This window comes from Pseudopipra pipra, chromosome 18 (assembly GCF_036250125.1).
Source record: "Pseudopipra pipra isolate bDixPip1 chromosome 18, bDixPip1.hap1, whole genome shotgun sequence".
Lineage (NCBI taxonomy): Eukaryota > Metazoa > Chordata > Aves > Passeriformes > Pipridae > Pseudopipra > Pseudopipra pipra.
In genome coordinates, this window is record NC_087566.1 from 7,585,469 (window position 1) to 7,604,901 (window position 19,433).

At 49.4% G+C, this 19,433-nt stretch overlaps 2 protein-coding genes across 4 annotated transcripts in view; one reads left to right on the top strand and one right to left on the bottom strand.

The window, feature by feature from the left end:
- The window catches only part of ACACB (acetyl-CoA carboxylase beta), a 104,128-nt gene that overhangs the window by 59,694 nt on the left and 25,001 nt on the right, over positions 1-19,433 (bottom strand). The window lies entirely within an intron of this gene.
- Positions 1,877-19,236, top strand: FOXN4 (forkhead box N4). Of its 3 annotated transcripts, none has more exons than XM_064674909.1 (10): positions 1,877-2,317; positions 3,261-3,461; positions 13,230-13,393; positions 14,212-14,327; positions 14,421-14,561; positions 14,712-14,839; positions 15,439-15,535; positions 15,614-15,821; positions 16,514-16,897; positions 17,466-19,236. In XM_064674909.1, the coding sequence occupies exons 2-10, from the start codon at positions 3,379-3,381 to the stop codon at positions 17,714-17,716; spliced, it is 1,572 nt and encodes a 523-aa protein (XP_064530979.1). In that variant the 5' UTR covers positions 1,877-2,317; positions 3,261-3,378; the 3' UTR covers positions 17,717-19,236. The 3 variants fall into 3 exon arrangements, with proteins under 3 accessions (XP_064530979.1, XP_064530982.1, XP_064530981.1); XM_064674912.1 differs by having other exon boundaries at positions 1,878-2,317; positions 14,424-14,561; XM_064674911.1 differs by lacking the exon at positions 1,877-2,317 and having other exon boundaries at positions 2,546-3,461.

The window sequence follows — 19,433 nt, forward strand, 5'->3', positions numbered from 1 at the left end:
AAGTGTTTGGAGAACTAAGCCCTTAATCCCTCCCCATTCCAGTTTAAGCTCCCTCAGCGAGCAAACGAGGCAGGAGCCACCCTTTCTCCTCACCTGGTCTGATGTGGCCCTTCCAAGCAGGAGGTATGCAAATCACCTGGAGAAATGAATCCTGCATGGAATGTTCTGCTACAGGAAACCAGTCAGGCGAAAAGCTCCACACAATGGCCTGAACAGGCTCCAAGGAAGGCTGAAAGAAATGGTGTGCTTTGTCCTCACTCTTCCTGCAAATATCCAGCTCCAGGAATGCATTTTTTAAAAATGGGTTTTAAGATATAAGGTAAGGATATAATGACTGTAAGATGACATTTTAATAACTCTGTAATTAAGGGAACGCTTGCAACTGTGCAAACTCTGTGCCTTAGGCTCTGGCAGTACTGAGACTTTTCCTCTTATTTTGGTTCTCCAGATGTGCCTGGTATAGGCCTTGGTGTATAGAAATATTGATTAATCTGCACTTCTATCAATGGCAATTAACAGAGGGAGATTTGATGTTCACCAAAGTGAACAGATTCTCATTAAGAGCAGCAGAAGAAAGATCTTTGTCTTCACGTTTCCTCCCCTCCATACTCTGTGGTAAACTGTGAAGCACAAGGAAATACATTTATCATGAATCTTCTGGAGTTTCCTCGTGCAAGGATATTGGAAGTATTTCCGCATTTAAGCTTTGCTATGCAGAGCCCAAATGACCTGGTGTCATCACTGACCTCAAACTGCTTCTACATAAAAGCCATTTTCATAACAGGGGAGGCTGGTCCCTGTTTTGATGCCCAACAACCCTTTCTGTGAAGAAATTCCTCCTGATGTCCAACCCAAACCTCTCCTGGTCAGGGAGTTGCAGAGAGACAGAAGGTCCCCCCTGAGCCTGCTTTTCTACAGGCTGAGCCCCCCCAGCTGCTGCTGGGGCACCAGACCCTTCCCCAGCTCCGTTCCCTTCCCTGGACAGGCTGACAGACATCCCCAATGTCTGTCCTGTCATGAGGGGGGGCCCAGAACTGCCCCCAGGATTTGAGGTGCTTCACCAGTGCTGAATACAGGGGAACTATTTGTTTATTTTATGTATAAATGTAGTTAAATAAAGGTGCCCACATTTACCAGACCCTCAGTCTCCAACCTGGGTCCCTCCCTCCCACTCGCATCCCCTGGGCTCGCTGGGCTCTGTGGGTGCCTTCCGGGGGCAGGACCGTGTCCCCTTCACCTCTGCCCACCCTTGGTGGGGCAACTGCCCCTCGCCCCATGGCTGCAGGTCCATGGGGAGCCACCTTCATAGAATGATGGAATCACAGAGTGGTTTGGGTTGGAAGGGACTTAAAGTGCAACCTCCAGTTCCACCCCCCTGCCACGGGCAGAGACACCTTCCACTATCCCAGGTTGCTCCAAGCTCCGTCCAACCGGCCTTGGACATTTCCAGGGATGGGGCAGCTACAGCTTCTCTGGACAACCTGTGCAGGTGCCTCACCACCCTCACAGTGTCAGCGCTGCGGCAGCAGAACGGGCGGTGCAGCCTCCCGGGCTGCCCCGGCTCCCTTCCCGCGGCGGCGGCTCCCGGTCTCTTCCCGCGGCCATCCCAGAGCGGGACCGGCGGCGGGAAGGGAGAGGCGCGTCCGGGTGCTGCCTCCGCTCCCCTCCCCGCGGCGCCGAGCGGGGCTGCGGCCACCGGGCACCGGGAAAAGGGCCCAGGGTACCGGGCAGCAGGCTCCAGGCTCCAGGCACCGAGCACCGGCCTCGGGGAACCGGACACGGTAGCGGGCACTGGGCTCCGAGCACCGGGCTCTGCACATCGGGCATCGGGCACAGAGCACCGGGCACCGCGAAACGGGCACCGGGCAACGGCCACCGAGTTCGGCCATCGGGCAGCGCCCACCGCGCACCGGCCCCACCGCGCACCGGCTCCCCCGAGCCGCCCCCCTCCCCTCCCGCCCGGTGCCCGTTTGAGCCGGTGGGTCCCTCCCCCTCGTCCCTCCGCAAAGTTGCCCGGAGTTGGGTTAGTTGGTTTTTTCCCGTTTATTTGCCCCGCTCCCCCTCGACACGCCCGCCCACCCCGTCCCAGCCCATCCCGGCCCCTCCCGGGCCGTGCGGGGGCGGTGCGGGAGCGGCGGGCGCGGGGCCGGCCCTGCCCGCGCTGCCCCGGCGCTGACCCCGGGCCGGGCCGCGCATGCTCGGGCTGGACAGCTCCGGAGAGGGAAATTTAAACCGGGGCCGGAGCGCGGCCCCGCCGGGCCCGAGATCAGACCCCGCCGGGCCCGAGATCAGACCCCGCCGGGCCCCCCGCCCGCAGGTTCGTGCAGCAGCGGCAGCGCCCGGCCCGGGGGCGCGGGGGGTCGGCGCGGCGCGGCGGGGAGGGGGAACCTCGGGCTCTCTCCATCCCCGGGCGGCGGAGCTGGGATCACCCGGGCTCTTTCCATCGCCGGGCAGCGGGATGGGGTTCTCCCGGGATCTCTCCATCCCGCGGCCAGCGGGGTTGAAGAGCCCCGGGATCCCCCTCCATCCCTGGGGCAGCGGGGCTGAGTCCCCTGGGCTCCCCCTCCACCCCCAGGGCAGCAGGGCTGGGATCACCCGGGCTCTTTCCATCCCCGGGCAGCGGGATGGGGTTCTCCGGGATCGCTCCACCCTCGGGTCAGTGAGGCTGGGAAACCCCGGGTTCCCCCTCCATGTCCGGGGCTGTGGTGACGGGGACCCCCGGCTCACTCCATCCCTGGGACAGTGGGGTTGGAGATCCCCTGGGATCCCCCTCCATTCCTGGAGCAGCGGGGCTGGGGGCCCGCTGTTTCCCTCGTTCCTGGGGCAACGGGGCTGGGGTTCACCCGGGCTCCCGCCTCATTCCCGGAGCAGAGGGGCTGGGAAACCCTGGCTCACTCCATCCCTGGGGCAGCGGGACTAGAGAATACCGGACTCTCTCCATCCCCGGGCAGCGGGGCTGGAATTTTCCCGGGATCGCTCCATCGCCCGAGCAGCGGGGCCGGGGTTCCTCGGTTCACCCCATCGCCGGGGCGCGCCGGAACCGCTGCAGCTCCCACAGCTCGGGCTTCCAAAACGCAGCGGCGGCGGCTGCTGCCTGGGGGATAAGAGCGGTCCCGAGGCGGGAGCGGTCCCGAGGCGGGAGCGCTCCCTGCTCCCGGTGCTCCCGGGACCCACAGCCCCTGCCCGTGACTGTCCCTCCCTCGGCGGTCCCGCTCTGAGCCGGGATTATCCCCCGTGAGATGTTCTCCTGCCTTTCCCAGTACCACCAGTGCACGTGGCGGTGCCGGTCCCCGGCCGGGCCGTGCCCCGGTGCCTCCCGCCGCTGCTGAAGTGCTGGATAGCTACTGCTGCTGACCCTGCCTGCTGCTGCCCAAGGAGATGATAGAGAGTGATATACCGGCCATAATGTCAGGAATCATTAGGAACTCAGGGCAAAACCACCACCCTTCCCAGGAGTACAGGTGAGGCACTTCTCCGTTTCCAAAGTGACCCCTGCACTGTCACATCCCGCTAACCTGTGTTGTTTCCTCCTTATTTCCCCCAAAAAATCCCTTTAGCATGTAGAAATCCACTTTTCTTCTTCTTTTTAAAAATTATCTGCATTATTTCTCCACTCAAAATAAGATTTCTAAGCTGATGACTGGTTACAATGCATTCCTTATGTAAAAGCATTCCTGTTTGAAAGATTCACAACGTGGTGCAGTGGGCAGGGTGGGATTGGGATGGAGGTTGGACTTGACAATCTTGGAGGTCTTTTCCAACCTTCTGTAATTCTATGATTCTCTGATTTTGATACTAACCTATATTTGATAAACACACCTCCAAAGGAGGTGCTGAAGGAGGGCTGCCCTAAAAGGAGGGCTGACCTCCCTTTTAAACTCTTTCTCCTGCACAAGCGTTACCAGAGAAGGATATTCTTGTTAAATAATTATTGAAAAGTTCCCTTTCAGATCACTTTTTGCATTGTTATGGAGCAGCCGTGGAGAGCCTCAATAAGTGCAATAGGCACTAGAAGAGATTTTAATTAAAACAAGTACTTGTGTAGCCCTCCAAAGCACTGATATGTCAAAGGTCTTTTAATAGTGGTGGGAACAAACCTGGATTTGCCAAGAGCCTTTGATAATTTAATTTACCTTTGCCACTAGGCTTCCATTTATCATTTAAAAAGTATTGTTAGGAGTCACAGGAGAGTTCTGCATGAGTTACAGAGCCCTGGGTTATGTTAGGTTACATCTTGTCACATGATGCAAAGCTCCAAGAAATACAGAAATACAGGACATGATCCAGGGGAAAAAAAAAAATAAAAAGAAATTAATTTCTTGCTTTAAAATAAGGAATGAGAGACTCCCTCCTCCCAGCCTTGGGGGTTTGTACCCATTTCTCGGGTGCAGGTATTTTTCTCTCAGACTCCCTCTATTCAAAATGCAAACGCTGCAGCGCAGCCTCTTGCAGCTCAACAAGTGATTTGTTATAGTCCCTGGAGCCTCTGTGGAAAAAGGTTTGTGGAGCTGTTTTGCTGTTTACGGAGGCACTGTTTGCTCTGGGCATTTTTCTTGGCTACGTAAATATTTGTAAAGAAATTATTCAGGATTTAATGAAGGGTGTGGGTGAGAGGGGCTGCTGGGGACTTGGATTTAAGTCTGCATCTTCAGTGCCCTGCAGAACTCACCACCTTAACAAAGACCCTTGTTATGGGGAGAACTATTTCAGTCATAGCTGCAGAAAAATCTGTCTTTTGGGGGGAGAAAGATAGAATTTTTCTTACCACAGTAAAGGAATTGCAATTTTCTTTTACTCACAAATCATCTGCTTTTAAAAACTGCTTTGGATTCTCTGTGAAACATTTGGAACTCACAGATCCCAGTTGTCTAAAGTTTTTAACCCACTTGTGGTTTCTTTAACACGGCTTTAAAATAAATTATTTGACCTCGTTTAATAGTGGCCAATTCTGATAAAAATGCATAAAATCTGCACTGCACCATAAATGCAGAGCAGTATTTGTCCTACTTCATGAGAAAACACTTTGGATTATGTAAAAGCAAATCTTTTAGACTGAATGATTTTAAGCAAAGAATAGACCTGTCAAATTCTATCAGCTCTGTTTACTCTCCTGCTGTCACCACAGTCCGGGGCTGGAACCCACAGTCCCGAGTTCTCCATGGGGGAGCATCAAGGCTCCACAAAATGGGGACTGGCCTCCAATTAGCGAGTGGGAGGCTGGGGCTGTGCTGAGAATACTCTTCTGTCTCACTTGGAATCTTTCAATGGGACAGTTGGACTCGGGGGAGCCCCGGCTTTTCCTGCGAGTGCCGGAGGAAACGCGGGAGAGGGAGGGGACCAAACCCTAAACACCCCCAGTCTTCAGCAGCTTCTGCTTCCAGTTGGAAACTGTGGGATTTAAAATTTTTTATAGGATAAATGAGATTAAAAAGTCTGTGATTTTAGCAGATCTTTGGATTCTGTGCATCCAAAGCGTCCGTAGCAAATTTGACGTAGCTCAGAGTAGTGATGAGACTTAAACTGCTTTTGGCTGCTGAGCTGAGTCCTGGGAGTGTTTGCACCACAGTGAAATGATTTTAGGCAAATATATCCTCTGCTAGTGCAGCTGTGGGATATAAAACAGCACAGGGATGATTTTTCCGGGGCCACTGTATCTTCTCTGCTGCCTGTTTTCATAGCACTGTCACTGCCTGGCTGCCAGTGCAAAGTAATTCTTTATACTAGCAAATGCCTCTCTTACTTTCCTGCAGAAAATACCCCCACGTTCAGTATTTCCATCATCACAGTAGTGACAAATACTTCTAATGATTCCATTTTATTCCCATTCAGGGAGGAAAAGTAGAGAATTGTAGCACACTGGGATTTTTTAATCCTTAACACTTTATCCTTGTTAACAATAATTAATAATTTAACACATTCTAGTGTCAATATTTCAATTTTAAATCAAAGGTTTTACTCCAAGTTTACTGTGCAGTGGTGGCTCGTGGTTGTTTCTGCACAGAGATGTGTAAATTATAGAAGCCAATTCAAGGCTGTTCCCAGGGTCTTCCGTGGGCTGGTCTCTGGGAATCCAGGTTCTCCAGCTCCTGAACACTGCGGTATCTGGGCAATATTTTTAATTGAAATCTGGAATCTATCATTCTGATTTTAAAATGTGATTTAATATAAATGATCAGACTGAGAGAATTAAAAGATGTGCTGTGGGGGTGCAAGTGCAGAGTGAGGTTTAATATGCAGAGCCTGAGCAACAGAAGCCCCAGGTGGGCCTGGACTAAGACTGAAAAACACTCACAGACCAAAGTTTTCCCCCACAGAAGGGCTCAGTGTCATCCTAAATCAACATTTTCAAATGCAGCAAATATTTCTCTGGGCCCATCCCATTCCCAGCGAGGTACAGTTGTGTGTGGTTTATCACATACTATATAATGAATTCATGACATGAAACCCAGGCCATTAGAAGTACAAGGAGTATTTTGCCTTGGATTATTTGGCATATGTGGAAACCCAAATTTAAGGGATGAAATCATCAATCTATAAAAATGTGGTGTCTATATTTTGAAAGAAATACCCAAAATGTTTAATACTCTTTGAAGAAATAACATTACTTAGGATGTGAAGCCACCCTTAGACCAACCAGATAAACTAATTTCATATTTTGTGGCTCAATATTTTGTGGAAGGACCACATTTCTATTTTTTGTATTATTATATATTTCCAGTTGACAGAAGCCTTATGTAGCATTTTTAAGGCCTTGCAATGCACTTTTTACACATTAAACAGGAATTAAGTTTTAAATAGATGTATTTTTGATCAAAAGGTGTTAATCAATCATTAATAATCTGACATATTAGTAGACTATATTGTCCTTCATTTTAATTGTCTCTTTGGTTCTTAAATAGTTGGTCTCTATTCATTAGCTCATTAGACAGTCTGATAAATTTTTGTTGTAATTATTCTTGGATAGTTTAGTGTAAAATCAGATTAAGAGGCATAGATGTATGAACACAGGGCTGCTATACTCCGAAAAGGTGGCAAATTTTATCTTTATGGCACACAGAGCATATTCGAGCTCTGCTAAGGGGTTCTCTCACAGCTGCTTTTGCACTTTGGCTTCTGGGGAGCAAGTTTTACCTTCAGGCTATGGAGGGATGGTGGGAGGGATGTGGATGGATGGATGGATGGATGGATGGATGGATGGATGGATGGATGGATGGATGGATGGATGGATGGATGGCATCTGGGAGTGTGCACAGAGGACACAGCTGCACACTAAAGGTTACAAATGTATAACTAACCCCTCCGTAATTGTTCCTGAAGAAAACATCACTGTCCATTGCTGTGACACCCCGTGTGTCTGGCAGGGAGCGAGATAATGGCTCGATGTGTTGCAGGAATTTCATCCCAGTTGTGGCTTCATTTTTTCAGAAAAATGTGAGAAACCTCCAAGGAATCAGTCCAAGTGGATTGATTTAAGTGGATTAGTGCAAGTTTCCTCTGCAGCTCTGAAATGTGCTAATCTGGAGGAACAAAAATTGGGGCTTTGCTTCTCAAACTGTCCCATGGGGAGGCAGAGGTGGGAAGGGCTGGTGGGACCCAGCACAGCTCGGGTTCCTTTGCCCCCACTGAGGGCAGAATGGTTTCATCTCATACCTCTGAAATGGAGCCTGTCCTCATGTTCAAAACAGGGTAAGAGAAAGGGAATTTGAACTTTTTCAGCATTTTAGAGGCTCATTGTATGCATTTCAAAATCTCCTATGTGCCTCAGCAGAGCTGCTGCATCACCAGGGCAGTGAGTAATTGAGATGGTTCTTACCACACTGCACAGCAATGGGTAGTGTAGTTTATATTCCCTTTACACTGGAATAAACAACAAGGTTTCAGTGCTCATAGACAGCAAAGTTCACGGAAAAAGTATCTTCCTAGGTAGACAACCCTCCTGGAATTAATGTAAAACATTCCTGTAGTGCCTGGTACTTCAGCACATTTTTGCACCAAAGAGAAGCTTATTTTGACATTAGTCACAGGTTTGGGTTTTGGTTTGTTTGGTTTGGGTTTTTTTAAACAAACAGATTTCAGAGGCAGATCCTACTTTGGCAAATCCCAACCTGGGGGTGCTTAAAGCATAGCAGGGAGTGAGTAGTTGGGAGTTTAGTGGTGCCATTTCTCCAGACTTCCTCTTGGGCTTAAGGAAATCACAGAGGTCACTTGTAATTCACTTTCCCTTCATCTCAGAGCAAATGGTGTAATGAGGGTTGTGAAACACAGAGCTGAGATGCATAAAAGGCTCCAGGAGCACAGCTGTACCTGCTCTGTTACTGCTCAGTACCTTTGCAGGAGGGTTTTGGAGAATTCTCTTCTGAACCATGGTGCAAGAGAAGAACAGCAACACCTGACAGGTTAATCACATTACTTGCTTTTTCCTCACTAGTCTTGGTTCCAATAATCCAAAGTCTCTTGAGCTGTAGGTGAGGAGGGACTTTCTGGTTGTCTCTGGAAAGCTGTTTAATTTCTGTTTTTACTTCCAGCAAGGCCAGAAATAAGGATCTTGAAGAAGGGCGGGCTGGTGTTTTGGGACTGGATGTGTGTTGTGCCTTCAGAGAGGAATGGCAGGCCAAAGGCAGATGTGGGACCTGCTGCTGAAGCAGGAGAGGAGCTGGTGCAGAAACAGGGAGAGGGCAGGTGGTTTTGAGGGTAGAAAACAGAACCTGGGGTGAGGAAATCAGCTGGAAGGGAGGAAGGTAAATGGAGCAGAGCAGATGGAGTGAGAAGCAAAAGGAGATGGCAAAGTTGACTCCTTAAATAAAACGGAGAACATTTCTCACCTGGACACAGCTCAAGAGTCAAAACCCAAATATGTTCCTTGTCTTACATATGAGAAATTTCTGTGCTTGTTCTGAGGGCCTTGTATGATCCCAGACAAAGGAAAACAGCTTCTCATCACCACTTCCAGAAGAGATTTTCTAAGGACTCTTCCTGCCCAGTTGTCGCTCACTGGATAAACCACAGCAAACAGTAATTAAGAATCTATTGCCCCAATTGCTCCTGATTGTTGAACTGTTGTATTGCCCAAGCACAGGCAAAGAGCTCACTGCTGGAAATAGGAATAAAAATTGGCCGTTGAGTGAGAGACAGACAACTTAAAACTGTGGTTGAAGTTGAATATGCCAAATGCAGCCTCAATATTTTGGGCTGACTTTGTTCAGAATGGAGGTGATGATTTGCCTCCACATTCTTGGTTGTTGAGGGGATGGTTCTTTCAGTCTCCAGTGATCAGTTCACCCTCCCATGGAATTTGCAATGTGGAAGTGGATAGTTCACCTGACAGGGGTTTCTGTGGTGATGAACCAACTCAGACCCAGCTCCCTGGAACAGCTCAGCCTGAGGAAAGGTGGGGAAGTCAGATCCATGAGTACAGACTCACACTCAGCTCTGATGTTGGTTCAGATTCCTGCAAGGTCAGGCCAGGAATTAATTTAATTCCATTTATCCAGCTGTTGTGCCAGCAGGATGCACTTGATGGGGGAGAAAAAAGGTAAAGATACCTTTAGGTGCCTGTAACTGAGGATTTTGTGCTGCTGAAGGCTCTGGGGAACTTTGCCAGGTGTGCAACCAGTGCGGGAGCCCAGTCTCTCTGTGTCAGTAGGCAGGAAGGGTCACATCTGGAAAAGGGTTTCATTGCAAAGGATATTGTCCCTCATCCAACATTACACATATGAGATAAATATTTTGGGCAGATAAGTCTAGAGCAGACAGCAAAAACTGTGACTACCACAGAGCATTTCTGTATCACATCCACCACTCTCCAGGCCCTTTTCACAGGAATATCCCTGGATCAGGATCCTTGGATTCACAGAGAACTGGGAATTAAATCCTCAGCACCCTGTGGATTCTTATCAGTGCAGGTGCCTTTCTAGGACAGAAGCACAGAAGCAGGAGGGGCTTTTCTGCAGGGAGCTGAAAGCTGAGGGGGAAAAGTGGAGTTGCAGAATTTCACCACACCTTTAAAAACAACATCGTGTTTGCAACACGTTTGTGGGACTGTAACCTCCCCTCCAGAGGGGTTTGGTAGGTCGGTGGCTGTTCCAGGAGCCCCATTTCCCGGGAATGCACCCGAGGACGGCTCAGAATCGTGAATTAATTACAGCCCATCGCTATTTATCTCATTTACATGCCCTGAAAGGCCGTGGCTGCTTTACCACAGTGCCCCATTGTGCCAGGAGCTCTGAGCACCCGGCCAGAGGCAGGAGCTCTGACTCCTGGAGTTTATTCTGCCGGAGTTTACCCTCCAACCTGAGGTTAAAAGGGTGGTGGAGGCAAACAGAAGCAAAGCACACACGGTGTTCCAGTATGTACCCGTGGATCTGTAGGTGTCTTGGCATGGGGAATTTTCCAGGCTGGAAAGATTGAACCCTACAGTATTCCTGTTGGGTATTCCAGTGCTCTGCTCTCTTTTTTTGCAGTTAATTAGCATTTTTCACCAAAAGCACGACACACATTGAGTCTGTGTCCTGGGAGATAAGCTGGTTTATGCTGCAGAATATCTGGGCTTTTAAAACACCTCATATGGGAATATTTTAAAAGCTTCACCTTCTTTGAGATACATGAAAATTCAATATTGGTGTTCAAGACAGCCTGAAGAATAATCCTTAAATGTGAAATCATAGAATCATCAAATCATAGAACCATCACATCATGGAATCACGGAGTCACAGAATGATTTGGGTTCGAAAGGACTTTAAAGACCATCCAGTTCCAATCCCCTGCCAGGGGACCCTGCAGGGATGCCATGCAATATTTTATATTCTGATTACATATACTTTTCCCCATTATTAATTGAAAGTTATTCTGATAACTAGCAAATGCATTAAAAAAAAAGTGTAAGTGAACAGCCAGAGGTGGTTTTAAAAAATCCTGTAAACTCAAATACAAACAACTGTGATGTGTTCAGAGGGGAAAGGGAAGGGAAGAGAAGGAGAGAAGGGAATATCCTTGACTTGGAAAAAGAGATACATGTCTAGGTACTATATATTTCTGCATCTTTGTATCTGCATAAAATAGAACCTAGTGACTGTGATACCAACTCTTATTGATATCCGACACCTTCCTTTGCCCCCGTTTGGATCCACAGGGTTTGTGTGAGAGGACGGTGAGGACGCTGGTGCTCACGGGCAGGTGGGACAGTGATAATTCCAGCTTTCCCATGACATCCAGCCGATCCAGGGGTATTTCTCCTGTTCGGAAGAGCCCCGCGCTGGTGCATCCAGGGTGAGGGCGAGGAGGGGCCTTTGTTTTCCAGCATCCAGCCGGGGCTGAGCCCCCCGGGACAGGAGGAGTGTGCGGTGGGCGCTGACCCCAGACCTGCTGCGGCTCTGCCGTGCCCGGGAGCCCCGGCAGGGCCCGGGTGCCAGATGGCAGCGGGGGGGAGTTGTGTGTCCGCCGTCACTCGGGCAGATTAATGGGAAGTTTGGAAAAAGGAGGAGGGGGGGTGGGGGGAAACAATTAAGCAGGAATCCCCAAAACAATGGGGGCCACGTGCCGCGGGCAGCGGTCGTTGGGCGCACAATGGGTTATCGGCTCCCCTTGAATGCGCCCAACTGTTGCAAACGACATGAGCCTGCCCAGTTTTCAAATCATTTAATGCTCTTGTTTTCTTCCAATCCAGCCAATCTCCGCCGGCACAGCCGTCACCTGATGGTCTTTTTCTGGATTTAAGTCCCAGGCCTCACAAAATAACTGAACAGGGTAACCATGGCAATGCTAATTATTGCCCGATAACTACAGTAGGAGAAAGAACACGGGGCAGGGCTGGCAGAGAGGTTGGAAGATGGGTTTTTTGGCTAGGGTTTGAGGTTTTGGCTCCTGGTGCTGTGTTGATTTTTTCCCTCTTTTCAAAATCTTTTTACAAACAAATCACATTCTGCTTTAAAGATCTCCTAGATAACAGTTTAGGGAGCTTTGATAGGTATTTATGGAATTCCCGACTGGAGGAGCTGAAAGCTCCAAGGCAGGCAGGCACTGGAGTTCTGCCTTGTTCTTTTAAGCTGATTTAGAGTCGTGTAAAACATAAAAGATGCTTCAGCAAGAGACCAGATTTATTTAAGGCTTCTGCAGCATCGTTTGGCAACAAACACAGATCAGCACCATGCAGCTGCTTTAATACGCTCTGAGAGCTCTTTAAAGCCTCGGTTTTGAAAGCAAAATCAACTACAGCCAACTAAATTATGTTATTCTGAGAGATAAAGATGTTTCCCTGAATGTGAATCCCTTTGTATTTACTCTGGGTGTCTAATGACAACTTCCCGACATGTCCTAATTACTGCGTTACTCCTCGAGGTACCAATGACTCCTATAATACTGTTCCACAGAAATAAATTAATTTAGTCTTTCACTTGCAGTAGTTTTTTTAGTGACTTTAACAGGAGTTTGGACCACACAGGAATTTTTGAGTACTGTAAATATGTTCCAATATACCCCTTTTGTACCACGGGCTCTACCAGAAGCAAAGCAGAACAGGCGAGGTGGAGGGTGCAGAATGTGTCAGAACCAGAGCTTTAAACCAAAAGCAGCCTGTCATTGCCGTGCCTTGGGTTTGTCACCAAAGGCATTCTGGCAGTTATGGGGTGTTCAATCACATCCCCTTCATTCTGGGCCTTTAGGATGTCAAAAACTGCCTCAAAATTTTTTGTTGAGTGTCAATAATTCATGTATCTGAATGGAAGAGATCACCAGTTCATTCCACAAAGTTGTGTAACGCAGCAGCTCTGCTCATCCATCCCTACTGATGGGATGCAGCAGCTGGGTAAGTCTCAGGACCTGGGCACAGAAGTCCTTCCAAGGCTGGTTGGCCACTGGATTTCAGGGATAATACAAAATTATCAGGTTAAAATTCCTGGAATATTTCAGCTATGTCAAAGCCAAACAAATGCAAATTTCTGACAAATGTGACAATAACAAATCAGCTTTAGGCTTGCTTCCAACCAGTTTCTCTCTGGGTTCCTGGGCCTTCTTCCCCTATAAATACCCCACGGGAAGTTTTCTTCACCAAAATGTTTCCAGCTGTACAAAGGAACATGGGATCAGGTGAAGGGCATCAGTAACCAGCTGGGAAACCATCTAGATGCATTTTCCCACTGACCCACATGAGCTGTGGCACCTCAGCCATCTCCCCCCTTCCCAGGGGCAGTGTAGCACCATCCCTGCTCCCAATAACCTTCCCTGCTGCTCTGCAGGCTCTTGGCTTCCGACCCATCCCAGCTGAGCGAGGATGAGCTCCCTGGGGACCTGCAGTCCCTGTCCTGGCTGACGTCTGTGGATGTGCCCAGGTTACAGCAGATGGCCAGTGGGAGGATGGATTTCAGCCTTGGGGCCCAGAATGCCATGCTCCAGCAGCCAGGTAATGTTGGGATTGGGAATAATTGCTCCTTAACACCACAACCTGCTCCCGCCTCTCTCTCACCCCACAGACTCCCTAGTTGATTCCTTTCAAGTGCTTTACATTTTGCTTCCTGCCCAAGGACCTGAAGTCTGTTGGCTTCTCATAAGGACACTGCTGATCCCCTTCCTTCATTCCAAGAGGCAGAGCCCCAGCACTGACAGCAGATCCCTGGATCCCATGGGAATTTCTGCTCAGTGCAGTTGCTGGTGCCTTGTTGGGTGAACTCGAGCCAAGGTATTTCAGACTTGGGGTTTAGAGGTTTTCAACAGCTTTGGAATTAGGTATTTAGTGCTTCTGCTTTGTTTCAACACAGATAAAACCAAGAGCACCTGATTTACCTCACCCCTCTTTGCTTCATGCAGATTTACAGCCTGAGTTCACTGAACTCCTTTCTTTCCTTTGTGAACATCCTTTAGGTAAACACTCTTGTTCCCTGCAGCATCATCCCACCTGCCTTGGAGCACAAATCCTCCTGGAGTAAAGACAGTGCTGAATATATTGTTTTTCTTTTGTAAGACACAGTGTCTGTAACCTCTCCATGGACTGTTACACAGCTGACACCTTTCACTCCCTGTGTAACGAGTTTTAGAAGCAGCTGATGTGACCTTTGCAAGCTGTGAAATGCTCTGGGTTCTGTGGAGATGGAAAGGCAGAGAGGTGTGATTATCCACCCCAGAGCCTGGCTGTATTCAACTGCATCCATTAAACATCAGTGTCAGCTCTCCCCCCTGAAGTACTTCCATGTGAACATTCCTGCCTTCGCTCTCTCCACCCAGGTCCTGTGACAAACACCCTGCACTCGACAGGAGCTCCTGGAGCAATGATCCATGTCCAGGCCAGCCTTCCCCAGGGAATCCTGGGCCTCAATTCTATTTCAACACATGGACCAAATGTAAGAGCAGGCCTTGATGGCCCATTATTGCCCCACCTCTTAGGAAAAGGTGCTGGGAATCCAGGAGTGCCACGACTGGTGTGTCTCTCTCAGCAGATGAGCCCCTACGCCGTGGGTGGGCAACTGTCTCCTGGTTTACAAACGCAGCAACAACTCTTTTCTCCTCCTCCTCCTCCTCCTCCTCCTCCTCCTCACTCCCAGCAGGTGTTTGCCCTGGCCCAGAACACCCAACAGGTACTGCCATGTGTGTCTTGTCTGTCCTGAAGTACCTGCCAAGATCATTTTTAGAACTCTTAAAAAAAACCCACAATAAAATATCCCTGAACCTACATACTCACAGTCATTTTGCATCCAGCATTTCCCTTTTTTTCCTCCTGCACACAGTGTAACCCAGCAGGAATCTACAACACATCCTATGGGACACAGCCACACTATTCCCAGCCACGCCTGGCTCCTCACTCTGCCCAGGAACTGCATCCAAAGCATTATCCCAAGCCCATCTATTCATACAGGTGAGTGGAGAGCAGGGATGGCTGTAACACTGCAGGGGTGGTGCCACGGGAGTGTTTGATTCCTTTTGAGGGAACAAAAATCCCAACATCCACCCAGGAGTTCTGTGAGAGCTGCCCCTCCAGGAGTGAACAAGCAAACTAGTTCCGGATATCAGCATAAGGGTGGAGTAGTAGCAAGAGGTGTAAAATCTGAGGATCACAAGGTGACTTCTGAGCCCTTGAGAACAGAAATCCCAGGATCAGCCAGCTGTTTGTGATTGGAGAGGTGGGTCCAAGGTTGCTAGGCCAGGAGAAGGCCTGGAGTGGCAGGACAAGGGACAATGGCTTTAAACTGAAAGAGAGGAGATTTAGATGAGATGTTAGGAAGAAATTGTTCCCTGTGAGGGTGGTGAGGCCCTGGCACAGGTTGCCCAGAGAAGCTGTGGCTGCCCCATCCCTGGAAGCGTCCAAAGCCAGGTTGGACAGAGATTGGAACAACCTGGGATAATGGAAGGTGTCCCTGCCCTTGGCAGGGGAGTGGAATGAGATGAGCTTTAAGGTCCTTCCAACCCAACCCATTCCATGATGGCTCAGTTCTTCCCTGTCTTTCCCTGTCCCAGCTGTTTGATCGCGATGGCTCTGAAGAACAGCAAGACTGGGAGCCTGCCCGTGAGCGAGATCTACAGCTTCATGAAGGAGCACTTCCCCTACTTCAAGGTACCTGTGCAGCCCCAGGGGGGAAGTGCAGCATCCCAAATCCGTGGCTGGTTAGTCTAACACGCCCTGCACTTTCAGACAGCCCCAGATGGCTGGAAGAACTCCGTGCGCCACAACCTGTCCCTGAACAAGTGCTTCGAGAAGGTGGAGAACAAGCTGAGCGGCACCTCCCGCAAAGGGTGTCTGTGGGCCCTCAACCCCGCCAAGATCGACAAGATGGAGGAGGAGATGCAGAAGTGGAAGAGGAAGGACTTGGCTGCCATTCACAGGAGCATGGCCAACCCAGGTAGGGCTTTTATCTCCCTGCCCCATCCCAAACATCCACGGCCTTCCCTGAGGGTCCCGCTGCCTCCAGTGTTACTGATTATAGAGTCACATTTTCCTGTCTGTTCTTCTGTAAAACCCTCCCTTTATTAAGTCTTTCTCATTCTTATTTATAAAGAAACATTTTTTTGAAGCTTTCAGGAGCTCAGTGTCGGCAAAATCAGATGGAGTTTTTTGCTGCAAAATCAGTGACATACAATCAGTGATAAATTAGTTTTATTTGTTTACAAGCTAAAGGGCCACTGAAACTGTCAGGAATCACTTTTATGAGTGTTATTTAAGAGATAAGCAGAATTCAGAGTGTCCCTGTGATCAGGGCACCTACTGAGGGCATCTAGTTCTGCACCTGAGGGTGAACTGCCATCAAGGGCGATTTGGTTGCTCTGCGTAAGTCTCGTGATCATTCCTTTAACTCAGTCAGGGGTAACCATGGAAGTGGACTTGGGTAAGGGCTGAGGGTGAGGAAGCAGATGGCCCTTCTTTGCTCCTTGCACAGTCTCAGCCTGTGCTGTGTCTCATCCGGTGACAGTCACTGCCAGGTCAGTTTTATGGCAGAAATGTGTGGAACCTGTGAAACACTTTGGCCCATCCCTGCTTCAACAAATGGATTAAACTGTCTTTTTTCCTCCTTGGGAACGGGCATTGCCTGTGCAGAGGAGCTGGACAAGCTGATCACCGACAGACCTGAGAGCTGCAGGCGGCCCAGCAAGCAGGCAGAGCCCGAGGTGCCCCCCCTGAGCCACATGGCCACGGCCCAGGGCCGGATCCCCGTGTCCCAGCTCCAGCCTCAGCCCATCATGACACTGTCCCTGCAGTCCCTGCCCCTGCACCACCAGCTCCAGACCCAGGCTCGCCTCGCCCCAAACTCTCCTGCCCCCGCGCAGACACCTCCCCTGCACACCCTGCCTGACATGAGCCACAGCCCCCTGCCCCACCACCCCCTGGGACGGGCCCCTCCGGAATTCCCCAACGTGCCGGCGGACATGAGCACAGAGGTGGATGCCCTGGATCCCAGCATCATGGACTTTGCACTGCAAGGTAAGGGACAGGGCCCAGGGGAGGGCAGGGAGGGGGTTTTGTGGTTGGGTAGTCACTGAACATCCAGCCAGAGTCCTCTGGGGTGGGGTGGGACTGAGCTGATAACTGGTGCTGGGTGTCGGCCCCTGCCATGTGACTTCCTTGGCTTTCCAGGATGGATTTTGTCCCTGTGCCAGGTAGGACAGCAAACCCCCTTCCTGGCTCCAGATCAGGCACTGCAGCAGATGTAAGCAGGGATGTGGGACACTACATCTCACTGCCCAGGGGAAACCAGGGCTTTGCTTGTGCCTTGGTGTTCCCCTTGTGTGCAAGGAGAACTTCCCTGGCTTATGGCAATGCCTGGTGTCGTCCCTGGGCGTGTGGTTAGCTCAGGTAAATAGGTGCTGCTTGAAAAGGTCTAGAACCAGAGGATTTGTGGGGAACAGACCCACTTGCTGCCCTTGCCCCATAGTGGTACCACCCTCGAGCAGTGGGTGAAGCCCTTTAGTTATCCTTGAAGAGGGTGACCTACACACAGCTCCCATGGGTGTGGGATGTCCTGCTGTGATGAGGATTTAATCCTTTCCAGGTAACATCTGGGAGGAGATGAAGGACGAGAGCTTCAGCCTGGACACCCTGGGTGCCTTCAGCACGTCCCCTCTGCACCTCTCCGACTGCGACCTGGGCACCCCTGGCCTCACACCCGTGTCCAGCAGCAGCGACCGCTCCTTCCCAGACCTGCAGGTCACCGGCCTCTACACCACCTACACCACCCTGGACAACGTGGCAGCTGCTCAGTACATGACCCCCCAAGGCAACAAACCCATCCCTCTGCTCTGAGCTTTGCACCCTTCCACAGATCCCAACACCTGGAAGCAATGAGAGCTCCTCCTGCGGACACTTGGGATGTGTCGGCTACTTACAGCGTGAGAGGCCAAAATAAATCAGACTGTGACTGGTAGAACCACTTTCACCTGTGGCAACCCTGAGGAAGGGGCGCAGATACTTGTGTTGTGGGGCTGGTCAGCTCTCCAGAAGGACCTGGAAGGCATCAGGCAGCAGGAACTTTCACTGGAATGGAACTGAGCTAAAAGTAACCCAGTTAAGAGAAATACATTTAATCTCCCCTGTGATCTGCTGGAGCTGGCTGGTCACCACCTTCACAAAAGCCAACAGAGTCAACGGGCTGGTCAGCACTGAGTTGGAGCCCAAAATGGTTCATCATGCACCTGGTGAATCATTTTCTCTTAATTTGCCAAATCCCTGTTGCTGTTGAACAAAGACCTCACCCAGTCCCTGGAGACGTTTGCACCACTAACACTTTTCTGACTTAACTGTTGTTAATTTATTGTTCTGAGGTAGGAAAAAGGAGCAAAAATACTAAAGAGGAAAACTCAACCCCATAGCAGACAACTGCTGTATCTAGATTTAAAAACAAAGTCCTCACCCCTGAGGGAAGTGGTACTACTGAACTATTAAACTGGCTAGAAGATTTTAGGAATTATGCCTATTTTTAGGATTTTTAAAAGAAATAGATTTGTTTATAGTCTTGTGTATTGTGCTTCTGTCTATTCTTGTGCTAGGCAGTATTACTATTTGTAAATTTATTTATATTTATTGTCATGAAGAGAAAAGAAATTATTGAGCACTGTTCAAGTTTTATAATGCTGCAGTACCCTGGTTTACAGCCACTAAATTATTCAGCATCAAAAATACAACCAGCTCATCAGTCTTTACACAACATTACTTTAATAAGCACTTTTGATACTGTGAAACTCCTTTTTAAAAAAAATTCAGAGACCAAATATTGTCACTGTACCATTCATAATAGTCTGTCTTTCCTAATTAACAAAGAAAAACTGTTTCTAATGTAGCTTTTTAAAAAACTTTCAAACCCTGCCTTGTTCTTGGTAACATATACTGCAAAAATGTGATGAAACATCTGAAAGTAAGTTGGGATTTAGCATTTAGTCCACTTATACCTCTGTGACCACCGTGATATTTATATGTCGAGTTTTGTCTGTTCCTGTGCATTAATAGAATTTTCCAGTGTCATATCCAGCTGCTCACAGGCTCCTCTCTCCCACCCCCACCCATGGATTAAACCCAGAGGGTGCAGGATGCTGGAGTGACCCAGTGGGCATCTTTTTTCTTGAAAGTCCCTTCTGTGAAGATCAGGGGATAGAAAACAACTGTGCCTGTATCCTCCCAGCACATCCATCCGTGGAAACTTCTTCCCAAGGGCAGGATGCTCCATGTCATAATTTATTGCTCAAGGACAATGTGATTGATGATCATTTGCTGTGACTGGCGTCATCTATGATGTCTGTGTTTTTTAAATAAATATTTCTTAGCACTAAGCCTGGGTCCCTGGATGTGCTGGGTGATAACTGCTCTGGTGGCAGGGAGCCCTTGCCATGCTGGGCTTTCCCAGGATTCATTCCCTTTGCAGACACGGTTCTATAGGTGTATCCTTGGCTCAGATCTTCCAGGAGAGTAGGAGTTTACAGGTATTTGGTGCACCCTGTTCCTCACACCCTCTGTAGCCAAATCCCTG